This window comes from Puccinia triticina, chromosome 2A, assembly GCF_026914185.1.
Source record: "Puccinia triticina chromosome 2A, complete sequence".
Lineage (NCBI taxonomy): Eukaryota > Fungi > Basidiomycota > Pucciniomycetes > Pucciniales > Pucciniaceae > Puccinia > Puccinia triticina.
Genome location: NC_070559.1, coordinates 3783149 through 3796745, shown reverse-complemented (window position 1 = coordinate 3796745; position 13597 = coordinate 3783149). Strand labels below are relative to the sequence as shown.

The 13597-nt window shown below is 50.2% G+C and overlaps 3 protein-coding genes across 3 annotated transcripts; 2 read left to right on the top strand and 1 right to left on the bottom strand.

Moving 5' to 3' along the window:
* Positions 1-179: 179 nt before the first annotated feature.
* On the bottom strand, positions 180-1939 carry PtA15_2A383 (uncharacterized protein; the record flags this gene model as incomplete). The annotated part of the gene is made up of 6 exons (XM_053166399.1): positions 180-414; positions 517-738; positions 816-878; positions 964-1078; positions 1176-1261; positions 1329-1939. 6 exons carry the CDS (start codon positions 1937-1939, stop codon positions 180-182), a joined length of 1332 nt encoding a protein of 443 aa, XP_053017625.1.
* Positions 1940-2258: 319 nt separating this feature from the next.
* Positions 2259-2613, top strand: PtA15_2A382 (uncharacterized protein; the record flags this gene model as incomplete). The annotated part of the gene is made up of 2 exons (XM_053166398.1): positions 2259-2286; positions 2414-2613. The coding sequence occupies 2 exons, from the start codon at positions 2259-2261 to the stop codon at positions 2611-2613; spliced, it is 228 nt and encodes a 75-aa protein (XP_053017624.1).
* A 132-nt stretch (positions 2614-2745) lies between these two features.
* Positions 2746-3437, top strand: PtA15_2A381 (uncharacterized protein; the record flags this gene model as incomplete). The annotated part of the gene is made up of 2 exons (XM_053166397.1): positions 2746-3237; positions 3312-3437. The coding sequence occupies 2 exons, from the start codon at positions 2746-2748 to the stop codon at positions 3435-3437; spliced, it is 618 nt and encodes a 205-aa protein (XP_053017623.1).
* Between the last annotated feature and the right edge of the window lie 10160 nt (positions 3438-13597).

Sequence of the window (13597 nt, the reverse complement as noted above, 5' to 3'; positions counted from 1 at the left end):
TTCCTCCCGGGCTGGCTTGTTGTTCAGTCCGATCATTTAGGAGGAAACATGGTCGGCGCGAGGCATTCCTCCCGGCCGATCAGACAACAAAAAACACCATGCAGCGTTGCGGCAGGCAAATTGAGTTTGGCAAACGGCGCATGAAGGACAGTCGGTTGTTTTTGTCAAGCCACAGCACACTATTTGAGCATTGACAGAGAAGACTCGATGTCGTGGATGATCAGCCCCAATTTCGTATCCAACATGAACTCGTCCCTCGTCTTGAACTTGGCAACACAGGAGCTGATCTGGGCCTTGACAAACTCCAGCGGAGGTGAGTGAGTGGGGACGGGTTGATCAGAGAGCGGCGATGTAGAGCCCTCGTTAAAGTCGCGCCGGGTGATGAATTGGACCATCCCCCAAAATGTGGTCCAGCTAGAAACGGCCCAACGAAGGATAAGTCCTCTTACAGTTTCTGGAATAGGATCAAGTATTGGCTGGGACAGGATGAAAGAGCTCTGAGATAGAGGGACTGACTTCCAGCCCGAGTGCTGCTTGGTTAACTCTTGGACGACTTCGATCCACTCGAGCTCCCATCCTGCACCAGCAGGGTTCCCTGGGCCCGCGGAGCTGTCTGGCAGTTGCGCGGCCCACTTGTTCCTCAGCAAGTCTTTGACATCTGCGATCGATCGCTTCACGTCCTCGATGTCCTTCGCCAAGGCGTCATACACTGACGGCAGATTCACAGAATTGCACCAGCTTCCAAAGCCAGGCGCATAGCCAGCCTTTAGAGCGCATGTTAACGAGAAGGGGGAGGAACGGATTCAGGTGCTTACTTGTGGTTGATGCTGATCACTAGAGGAGAGATGTTCAGGACTTCGTGTCTCCATCCACTCGGCCTGCGTGATCGAAGCGGCCAGCGACAAGGCAAAGAGAATTATTGCTCGACGACCGACTGCAGTGTCATTTGATTGAGCCTCTTACACGAAGATGATTTCCCCGGGAGATTGCTCGACAGTGATGCTCTCCGCACTCTCAGGACTGAACAGCCTCCATCTCTTTTTGCCGACGATGTTTGCAGACCAAGAGTACGAGTTATCTGTGCAAGCCAGTCGCGGGTGTGCCGTCCGGTTCAGATGGTCAGAAGCCCGTCGGATGGCGAAGCAGACATGGCAAGGCGGCTTGGGGTGGCTCACAGACGTCCGTATGCAGCCCGGTCGTCGTGCCCCGCTCGCCCATATACACGAATCGGAAATCATCGTCTGTTTCTGCCGAGTAATAGCTGGTCGGGATCAGGTCGGCTCCATTCGAATAGAAAGATGTCCTGGCGATCGAAGCAAACGACCCACTCGTTCATCCAGTCGTCCATAAATATCTCGGGCACCCTGTAAAATGGAGCCGGTTTTTGTCCTTCCCGGCGCGTTTCTGCCTCGTGATCGGCCTGCTGGAGCGAGTGCATTCGGATCAAATGCCAGTCCTTCACGTATATCACTTCATCTTCAAGTGTTCCCGGGCCTTCTTGCTGATCGACGCGATCCAGGCACCTGAGTTTCTGCTCCCAATGCGCGGCGGCCTGGCTGAAAGTCATCGAGGCATCCACCTGGCCCGAGATGCGTCTACCCCAGTCCAGAGAACAGCGACACGCCTGCGCCCCGGGCTGGTGATCGGGGCACGCCGAGCGGATCGTTTGCTTGACCACCGGGACTTCGAGGTGGCCGTACGTCTGAACGAGGCCGGGCAGGTCTGCGCGCCGGTCTCCGGCGGCGCTCGGCTCCTCCTGCCCAGCCGGCGCGGTCCAGCGGGTGATTGCCGGCCATCCCAGCACCGTCCTCGAGCGGATCAGCACCGGCCGGTTCGGGAGCAGGTAGCGGTGCAGGAAGGTCGAGTAGGCCGGGTCGTCGGTGAGGATGTCCATCGGGTTACCAAGGTCTTCAGGAATGAGCAGAGCCAGCGGACTCATGCGGTGCATACATACACCCGGGATGTCTGGAAGCCGCGGGGCCCCCGGCCATGGAGGACCGCGAACTTAACACAAGTGCCTCCCGTCGGAGAGGAAGTTGAGCTCGAGACGACCGGCACCGGGAGCGGTTGGCAAGCAACTGTTCCTTCGAAGTCACCTTGAGGTTGGTCTAGCTACATAAATATCGGGTTCGTATTCAATCCGGGTGTCCCTTTCTGATGAATAAATACCACCTTCTCCTCAGTTATAAATCCTTCTTCTGAGTTATAACTAAATAGATCGCATTACGCAACTGCTGTCCTGGTCGTGCTGGGGAGAGATGGACTTTTTGGAGATTTGGGCTCGTAGTTAGTCATCTCCTCACCCAGATTTCCCCATTTACATCTCGACTATGTGCACTATCCTCTCCTCTCAACAATCATCTTGCCACTCTACTCGATTAACCAAAAACTTGCTTGGGTTTGATCTGATCAGCCGAGACCGACCAGAGACAGACACGTGACGCGCCTATCACTTGGGCGAAAGACGCCTTGCTTCAACTGCGTTCGAACCTTCTCCCAAAACTAAGGGATGAACTGATCAAGCTAGGCGATTTGCTGGAAGGACCTCACTCGATGCTCAAGCTTATGGAAGACCGTAAACCGGCACTTGATGAATGTTGGGACCAAATCTAACGTGCAAGTCAGACCGTTTTTCCAAAGGGACGATTTATACTACACAATGTCAAGACCAATAACCAGCACGACAACGAACTCAAACACTACAGAATTTCCAAGATTGAACACACTTTGTTTGTCCTTCAGCGAATGCAAGATACAATCAGTCACGCCTATCATAAGTGCTATGAACTTAGTCAACATCTGAAACACCCAGCCAAAGATTGCAATTTCAGAAAACAATTAAATTGGTTCAACATTAAGGCGGTCGAACTTACGTCGGATGCCGTGGAGTTGATCGATTCGGTTATTCACGGCCTCAAAGATTCTGAAATCGACATCGTTCAATATGATTGGCCATCGCATACAAAGACTCTTGATGAATCACTAGCAAACCTCTTGAGCTTGATCAATCCGTACACCCACGGCGGACGCGAAATGTTGCATCCCCTCAGAAAAATGGCTGTCCATCTGGATGAATTGCTCATCCCAATCATGAAACTTGCGAGACTTTTTTTCCGGAAGTTGTCGCGACTTGGCATGAATAACAAATGGCCCCTGTTTACGAAGATGTCGCCCCATGAGCTGTATGAACTCACTAACTCGCCTAAACATGCCGCATCCAACCTTGGCCACTTGGTGGTTTATTTAGAGCATTTGTTGGAACCAAATGTTGTGCATCTAAATCATAGCTATTTTGTTAATTTAGTCCACAGTCTCAGAGCCAAACTCGATGCTTCCTTATTTTCCATGAGCCTCCATATTGTTCCAATGATCGCGGACAACAGCAGCTTCTCAGCTCAAAAACACTTCATGACCTGGTTGATTATGTGGAAGACTGAGTTTTCTGTAGCCATTAAAAGACTCTTGGATGCCTATGAAATATTCTTCCCTACATGATAAGAGTCGGGAGAAAAAATTCTTTACAAAGTTAGCTTGTTCTGGGTACAATTACTTTTAGTCTCCGTATGTGTAATAATCATCTTTGAAGGCCAGTTTGTCTAGATTTCTAGTGACATTCCAAGCCTTCAATATGACATTGTCTCGAATAAAGCTGGCGATTCTGACATATGAAATGTGTCCGTCTCACTGTGCAGACTAACTAACGGAGGGTAGTTATGTTACGCTACGTTATCCCCATGATTTTTGTAACCTAACTATCCTTGTTACGCGCTGCAGCCCATTAAGTTACTAGTAATGCGGTCTTTTTTTGCCTCGCATGTAGCATAAAGTGCCACATTTTTTTAGGCCATTACCAGCATTATCCTATGGATAACACAACACCTAGCAAAAAAAATGACATTTTTAGCCTAATTTTTACTTGTTATCTGGTGCACCACGCGCTCCAACAACGTAACTTGTGTAAAGAAGAATGTCTTGAATTTGTTTGATAGCATAAAACACTGCCATTATGAGTAACTGTAACGGTAACAACCAGAAATTTGTTATGTTGGTGTTACATTGCTGTTATCTGTAACGCAACTACCCTCTGTTGTACTAATTGTTCAGATAGTATTGTCCAAGCAGTTGTTGGGCAGAGTTTGTGACTTTGTCTGACAAGTTCCATAATCTAGACCGTACAGATTGCCTAACTCATTGGACAACATCTTTCCAGCTACTAATCGGATACTTTTGTCCAATCTAACATGTAGTTTCTGCAGTGTTTAACATTGGATTTGTGCATCAAGCAGTATGGGGGATAAAACTCATTTGCTCCTAGTCCTCCACCAAGAACACCCTCTCCAGAAATGTAATAAATTTAAACCACCAAAGGAAGGAATGAAACTTCAAAAAAGAGAACATCAAGGCCCAAAAATTCAGCCGCTGAAACTGCTACCTCTACTGCTGCTACAACTGCTACCGCTACTAGTGAATCTGAAAAAAGGAAAACAACAACAACACAACTCAAGAGAAGGAAGATTGCCAAACTTAATGGCTTTATTCCCTAAAACTGTTAGTCCCATATTTTGCTTTAGTCTTGTCTCTTATTTAATTTTTTTCTCATTTCACCTGTCTTGATGGTCACAATATAGAGAATGTCAACCGGTACCCGGCACCTGTGAGCAGGTACCACCCGCACCCGCCCCACACCCGCCAGGCGGTGCCAGGTGCCCGTTATTTTGGCAAAAAGCGGTGCGGTACCCAGGTACTGCCCATCCCCGGTTGGGGGACCGGGTAGCCCAGCCCAGGGCCACCTTTGGCCGGCCATCATAAGTGTGTTCAGAACCAAAAAATTCTCTTGGTGACTGGTCATTTGGCCATTGAGAGCAGCTTGGATTGCCACTGATACAGCAGGCCATTGCAAGAGGTGTATTTACTTCTCTGAACAACCGGTCAAAGCCGGTTGTCAAGAGGAGTAACTCCTCTCGATGACCAGCTGTTAGAGAGTACATGCTCTTCTCTAGCTGGTTTCCAAGAGGAAATATGTACTCCTCTCAATGATAAACTAGAAAGGCCCCTCTAGCTGATTGTCAAGAGTAGAGATGGCCAGTGGGTACCCGTTTGGCGGTACCCGGCACCCGTTGGCGGGTACCCGCCACTGCCCTTCAAGTACCCGTCCGCAGGTGCTGTGTACGGGTCCGGGTATGCAATTTGGGCCGGAAAATCACCGGGTACCCGGGTACCAAACAGGTACCCGCCAATGTCAGCAGTGGATGGCCGGCCATCGAGTGGGGTACACACCCTGCTTGATGACCGGACATCAAGCGGAGTACACGCCCCGCTTGATGACCGGACATCAAGCGGGATACACATCTCACTCGATGGCCGGTGCACTCCATGACCAGCCATCGAGTGGGATGCGCACTCAATGACCATTGACCGGTCACCAAGTACACACCCCTCTTGATGAACGGTCATCGAGTGGAGTACACACCCCAATGACCGGCCATCGTTGAGCGGAGTACACACCTCCACATCCCACGTGATGACCGGACATCAAGTGGGGTGATCACGATGGCCGGCCACTGAGCGGGGTGTGTACTCTGCTCGATGACCGGCCTACACCCCCACTCGATGGCCGGTCATCGAGTGGGATGTGCACCCCGCTCAATGTGCGGTCATCAAGAGGGGTGTGTACATACCCCACTCAATCAGTCACCAGTGCGGTACCCGCGGTACCTGCCTCAAGTACCGCCAGTACCCGTCGGCGGGTGCCGTGTCCGGGTCCGGGTGTCCAAAATTGGACAAATTCACAGCAAGTACCCGCACCCGTCACGGGTACCCGGACCCGTTTGGCCATCTCTAGTCAAGAGGAGTACATGCATACTCCCCTATAGCTGGTCGTCAAGAGGATTACATGTTCCTGTTGATTACCAGCTAGAGAGGAGTACATAGATGCTCCTCTCTAGCTGGTCATCAAGAGGACACTCCTCTGATGGCCCCCTTGACGACCAGTCACACCACTCATTGAGAAGGGACGGCAGTCTTACCGGCTATCCAAGCATACACTGCTCTTGATACCCGGCACTGACCGGCCATCAAGGGACTGTTTGAATGTCCTCATGATGACCGGTCTTTGCGGTACATCCAGGGACTGTGTGAATGTCCTCTTGATGACCGGTCTTTGCTGTCCATCAAGGGACTGTGTGAATGTCCTCTTGATGACCGGTCTTTGCCGTCTATCAAGGGACTGTGTGAATGTCCTCTTGATGACCGGTCTTTTTTGTCCATCAAGACAGGGGCTTTGAAGTGAGGTTTGATGAAAAAAACCCACTGCGGGTACCACTGGTAACCGCCAAAAAGACCGCTGGTACCCGCCAGGCGGTGCCAGGTGCCCGTTTTTAGAAAAAAACACGCGGGTAATGGTGGTGTAAATCATACCCGGGTCTGTTTTGAAATTCTCTATCACAATATGTTTGTGGGTGTTCAGGTGAGATACTGAGTTTCATGTGGGACTCACATGATAAACACTGAATTTCCCATGTGTTTAATTGAGGGGGTTGAGAAATTGACTCCCACAAATTAAAAAATCGACTCCCAAAAGGAGTTTGTGTTGCAACGTCTCCCCCAGGTCCTCATGACCAAATTTTGACCCGGGGGTGTTTTGGGAGTCAAAATTGTAATTCTGCGATCCCAAACGGGAGTGGGGATTTTAATTTTACCAAAAATGTGAGCCTGAGTCTCTTTAGTGACAGCAGGACACAAGAAAGAAAGGGGGGAATAATTGGATTTCTTTGGATAAAGAAAATACAATTAAGAGAGAGAGAGAAAGAGAAAGAGAAAACAGAGCTGAGTCAGGATAAGAAGATATTCAAGGTTATTATGGTGGGAATGCACGTCCACAGGCTAAGCTACCTCTTCAGAAGAGTGCTGCCAAGCTGTGCTAGAAAGTAGAGATCGCCAAGTGGACCCGCGCGCGGGTGCCGTGTACGGGTCCGGGTGCGGGATTTCAGGCAAAAAAGCACCAGGTACCCAGATACCCGCCAAAAATACCCGCGGCAGGCGGGTCTTCCAGGTACCCGGGTACCCGCTGTTACGGTCACCGAGGGGGTTTATTCCTCGAGATGACCAGGACAGATCCTGGTCATCAAGGGGAATCAGCCCTCTCAATGACCGGGACAGACCCCGGTCATTGAGAGGAATGGAACCCCCTAGGTGACCCGGACAGATCTCGGTCATCAAGGGGAATCAGCCCTCTCGATGACCGGGACAGATCCTGGTCATCGAGAGGAAACAACCCTCTCGATTACCGCGACAGAACCCGGTCATCGTGAGGAAAAAACCCTCTTGATGAACGGGATAGAACCCGCTCATCAAGAGGGCTGTTTCCTCTCGATGACTGGGACAGACCCCGGTCATCAAGAGGAAACAAGCCTCTTGATGAGCGGGTTCTATCCCGGTCATCAAGAGAAAACAAGCCTCTCGATGAGCGGGTTCTATCCCAGTCATCGAGAGGAACCATCACTCCCAATGAGCGGGTTCTATCCCGGTCATCGAGAGAAAACAACCCTCCCGATGACTGGGACAGAGCCCGGTCATCGGGAGGAACCATCACTCCCGATGAACAGTCTGTAGCTGTCATCGAGTGAGGGTGTTGGATAAAAAAAAGCACAAGTACCCGCGGTACCCGCAAAAAGTACCGCCGGTACCCGCCCGCGGGTGCCGTGTACGGGTACGGTTGTCTGAATATCACAAAAAACACCGCAGGTACCCGGACACGCGGCGGGTACCTGGGTCCACTTGGCGATCTCTACTAGAAAGTGCTACAGCCTCCTCTCACCAAAGAAACGTGGAGGGATCCTGACAGATATGAGGGACAGCCCTGTGACCAAGAATGAGGCAAAGGCCAGTGATTATGAAGGGACAGCCCTTAGGTCAATTAAGAGGCAAAGGCCAACAGTTATAGAGGGACAGCCCTGTGATCAAAAGAAGGCAAAGGCCAGCAGTTATGGAGGGACAGCCCTGTGATCAAGAGAAGGCAAAGGCCAGCAGAAAAGAACAGATCAAGCAAGACACAGAGTTGTACCTCTGAGATAAACAAGGTTCAGTGAAAGAGGTTACTTACTGTCAATATCCTAGGCACCTGTGACGGTAGGTATACTGGGAGTGTTGTAAGCTCTTTGGTGGTGATCCTGGGGTTATCTGGGGTGTGGTTCTGGTGTGCTGAAGTCTGTAGATCCGCCTCAGGCAAGGGGGATCCAGACTACGAAAATTTTCACAGTTTGCTTATGTAATTTACATATGTACATGTGGTTTGGCGCGCCTGGTAGCGCTGACACGTCACAACTGCGCATGCGCGCCACAACTCAATAACTCAGGGAAGGAGTCACCAGGGGGGGATGTGTGGCACTCTTCAGAGAGTGCCGGACCGTAATTCTGTCTGTCACGGTGTCTGAAGTCAGTCTGATGTCTGCCCGGGATCAGCAAGAAGTAACTTCTATATTCATGTTCAAACATTGCCAAAGGCAGGAGCAATGTGAGTATATGTTGATCTGAAATCAGTCTGAACTCATGAAGATTTTGTGCTGACATGAGATGTAGGTTTAACCCAATGTCATTTTAATTCCAGTGCATTGTTTGATTCATCCACATCACCCCATTCTGCCATACATTGCTCTTTTGTGGTGTGGCGGTTACGTGGTTCAGTGTACTCCTTGAGATGGTTGGGTGGATACCATGATTGACCACTCACACTCGAAGTGTCTGAATGTATTACTGGCAGGTAATTAGGGACAATTCTTGGCAGGTTTAGGACAGCTTTCACCACACAATCCACTGTAATTAGGCTATTTGGCTTGCATTCACCTCCAGATCACAGTGCAACAGTTGATAATGTAATGTACCCTGGTAGCTCTATGGTTTGATGAGTGTGTCTCAGCAATGTGAAAACCGACAAAGCCTCTGTGAACTGTGGCCAAAGGTGGATCAGTTAATTGCCCCTGAGGCGGCCTGGTTGACCAGATGTCTGGCAGCTCCAACATATTTGTCATCTTCTGAAGAAGTGTTTGCTTGTGCCACCTGAGAGGTGATGGGGAAGATGTGCACCACAATGAACAGGTCATTGGGATTCCCTGTCAACAGTGAGTTGTGTGCCCCCACTGACACTTGGGGTGACTTCCACCACCACAGCAGTCATCCAAAATGATACACGAGCTACAACCTTGTCCAGCACATGTTTCAACAGCAGGAGAATCTTGCAGGTGGGAGTGGAGCCACTGTGAAAAATGAATCTGAAGAAAATGACAAAAATATGGGTGTGAGCATGTATTATCAAAGTTTGCTCCTGGCACGGTCACAGCACTGCCTGGTGTTTGGTGATGTATGTGCTATTGGCCAAACAGGAACCGATATGATCCTCAGGTTTGTTTTTCTCCTTGGCCCAGATTTGCACTGACTGAGGTGAAGTTTTCGGGCTACGGAGTTGAGCAAACTTCACACAATTTTCAAGTGCCCCCAACTCACATATGCCCGACCTGGCCGAGTGTGGGAACTAACATCTGCCACCCACAACGACTCGGACTTTCAGATAACTTCCCCAGAGGCCTAGTCCAACCAAATCACCTGCCCGATCCTCAATCCATCCGTAGCCATGAGAAGTGCATATTGTCTTGGACAATTCATCGCACCGGTGTCGCCGTCTCCGCCCTCTTCTAACACAGACCATCACCCCCAGGTGGGCTTCCTCCAACGAGGTCATCAAGAATTGCATGTGTATTGTGCACCGCGGCAGAAAATTGGTCGCCTCAGCTCTCTGGCGAGTGAGCACCTTGGTCCCTTGCTCGGACCAATATCTTCGTGTTCGACCCCAGTCACAAGTAACGAATTCTCATCAAGCGATCCCGGGATCATGAAGGTGCGCGCCTTTGTAGTGAGCTGTTGTGGTGTTCCACCTGAGCTGCGAGGTTGTGTCTTCAGCCGTGCCGAAGATATTCACCGTGTCCAGATGGCCTTTAGGGCTGCCAACATAGATCTGACCCCAATATGGAACTACAACCCAAGTGTCTTCTTTGACATCCCGCAGGTTGAGTTTGTCAGAACAGAAGCGCACGAGGTCACAGCTCGACAACCCTGGGTCACGAGAGCTCTCTGCCAATGCCGCACGACCTTGAAACCCCATCAGCTGACCGCCCTCTCGTTCCTCCGCAATAACGAGACGGCCGACGCAGATCCAATGGTGCTCTGGAACCACCCTACAAACGCATGGATTTGCAGTTGCGTGGATCAAACCGGTTTCAATCCGCTCGGCGACTCAACATCACCAAGAGCCCAAGGATCCATCCTGGCAGACGACATGGGCTTAGGGAAGACTTTGACGGCGTTAGAATTCATCCTTTTGACCTTTGATTCCGCTGTGCAATTTATGTGGGAAAGTTGGTCCCACCGGTCATCTGCAACATTGGTTATCTGCCCACTAGCAGCACTGACCAACTGGGAAAGTGAAATCAACATTCACTTTGAAGATCAGGCAATCACCTACCATGTGTTCCACGGACCCCATCGGAACCAACTTACTCGGAAGGACTTTCAATCGGCTCACATAGTTCTTACAACGTATGAAATGATTGGCACTAGTGGGAACAGACACCCAAACCAGTACACCATTGAATCCCTCGATCTCTGCTGGTACAGGATTGTCCTGGACGAAGCACAGTGAGTCAAAAATGTCCGTTGTACCTCAGACGTCACACAATCTGATTGATTTTCATTTTGACAGCCTGATGAGGAATCCAGCAGCGAACCGCACGCTCAACATCCAGCAACTCAACTACCAGTTTTTGTTGTGTCTAACTGGAACACCGGTCCAGAATCGCCTGACGGACCTCCAAAGCTTGATCACCACATTGAAGATGCCGCCGTGGGATAACGATCTCATCTGGAAGAGTTACCTTATTCCCAGAATGAATGTGGGGGCACCTGAAGCTATTAGGACTCTGTTGTTGCTGATGCGATCACTCTGCTTGAGAAGGACAAAAGATGTTCTGTTGCAGCTACCACAGAAGGTCGAGCAGGCAGTGGTGGTGCAATATAGCGCGCAGTGGGAAAGACACTCACGATATTTGCATGAAAGCTTCATCCAAAACTTTGGAAGACTTCGAACCTCCGAAGAGCAATGGGACAGGGCCGAATTTTTCCGCCAGTTGACAATGCTGCGTCAATTCTGCAATCATCCAGTCTTTGCACGTGCGGTACTACCCATCCAACCAACATGGCGATGGCAGGATTCTGGAAAGATCATCCACCTGATTGACAGTCTTTTGGTCTTTTTCAGCGGAGGCCGAGAGATCGAGCGTCCAAAGGCAGTTGTCTTCTCAAGTTTTGTTGGTTTTTTGGAGATGTGAGCATACAAGCCAAGTCCTACTGTGCATAAATAACTCATGGTGATTCCTCTATTCATAGTGTTGAGCGCGCTCTGCAAGAAAGCCACATTGGATTCACTTGGCTAACCGGGAACTTAAAGGTGCAAAAGCGTGATGAGAACCTCAACACATTTCAAGGCAACAGTAATTGCAAGGTCCTGCTTGCGTCCCTGCAGGCAGCGGGGGTGGGGATTGACTTGCGATGTGCTCAGAATGTGTACTTGATGGCAAGTCCACATCTTTTTTTCTGAGCAAGACCCAGGCTGATCAGCCTCATTAAAACTTAGGAGCCTAGTTGGAACCCTGCAATGGAGTTCCAAGCAATTGATCGACTCTACCGCTTGGGCCAGAGAAACTCAGTTTGGGTGTATCGGTACTACATACAAGGCAGCTTGGAGATGAACATTTTTCAAGTACAAAGACGCAAGTGCGAATTGGCATTGTGAGCGGGTTTCTTGTCTATCTTATGTACATGAGAGCAAGTTGAGGAGTCGCTGATGGGATTCACCATCTAGGCTGAGTGTACCTACCGGTGGAAACGAACAATATGAATGTGCTAAGCTCTTGATGACAAACCTCACAGGATCATAGGCAAATCCTTACCTTGAATATATGTACCTTCAGCACAATGTCACAAGATTAGGCCAGACAACCGCGTCAGATGGGTTCAACAGTGCCCGCTGTGAATTCGATAGAGTTGATAAGTAACTTGCAGCGTAGCAGTTGATCGGCAAGTTGCGCGGTACGTTTTTGAAGCTGTTGGATTGTGTTATGTGTGAGGGTATTCTGCGCGCTTCAAGAATGTACTCGTGGACAAAGGTCCGTCCGTTGGTATTGATCTTTTTCTGTGTGTAGATGGTATCCAACTGTTGAGCAAACCGGGTGAACTCGTCTGATCGCCAGGACAATGGCAGCTTGGATAGAGCTCTGGGAGGTGTGGTCTCAGTCTCAGATGTGGCCTTGATATTGTCAAACGCTGTGCGGAGGGCTGGCGAAACCGGAAGTGTGGAAAGTGTCTCTTGACGGTGTTGCTGAACCTTGTGTTGAGCAGGAGTAACATAAGTGTGCAATCATGATTAGATGTGTACCAAAAGAGCATACCTGCATCCGGATCTTGGTTTTGCTTTCGGATTTCTTCTTCTGAGATCGCCACTCGCCTGAGAAATGACCCAATCGAAGGCCTTCCTGCCTTCCGATGAACCATTGATGGAGCAACCCAAGGAGGATTGACGAGTTGTGAGCTTCCACAGGATCGATGAAGAATAATTTGAACGCTCCAGCACCGTAGGCATTCAACCAGTGCTTAATGATGAACTTCGGAAAGAGTTGGTTCCAGTGGGCGTCCCACGGGTGATCCCACGCAAACGTCGTACCTGGGAAATGGGAGTTCGAGAGGTCTTGAAGGAAGATGGTTCTGAATATTGAGTGAATTGTTTGAGCTTTGGCGAGCAGCGCCTCTGGGGGAATAGCATCTATCGGATGGATCAAGATGGAGTCGGGGAGATTTGAGCCAACGTGGAAGTTGTGGGCCGGCGGACGGATCTTCCAATCATCCGAAGGAGGTTTCTTGGGGGAAAAAACCAACTGGAGCAGAGTTTGTACAAAAGCTGCCATGCTCCGGGCAGAAGATGACTGGGAGTTTGGCAGAATTGTGGAGTAGATAGCGTTGATCTTTGCTGCCTGGGATGGCGGTTTGCCATCCCACAAGGTAGCTGTGGATGATGACATAGGGCGAGAAAGATGGGAGCAGATCTGTGCCCGAAGCAGGAAGAGCAGGGGCACACCTTAAGTAGTGCAGTCGACGCTTGAGGGTCTGGAATGACAAAGGAGTTTGTGGGGCAACCATGTCAAAGGGACGCAAGGTGCACGTAAGACAAGGGGCACTGGAGAGGGATTGTTTGGGCTGCTAGAGCGGGCTGGGCACGTCGCAGACAGGGAGTAGCAAGCATGTCCACCGTGACGTTCGGCCGAACATCAGGGTGGACATCTTGCACATGGGGACCTATGTCACAGGCGAAATCAACCGCTGCATCCACACAGTGTCACAAGCAAGACAGATGGCGCAGCTGTGCTGCGGCCAATGTCCACCGTGACGTTCGGCCGAACGTCATGGTGGACATTGTCCACATTGACCGAGCATGAGGACATTCTCACAGATCCCTCCCTGTGGAAGGGCGGCATTACACATGCATAGCTTGCGCACA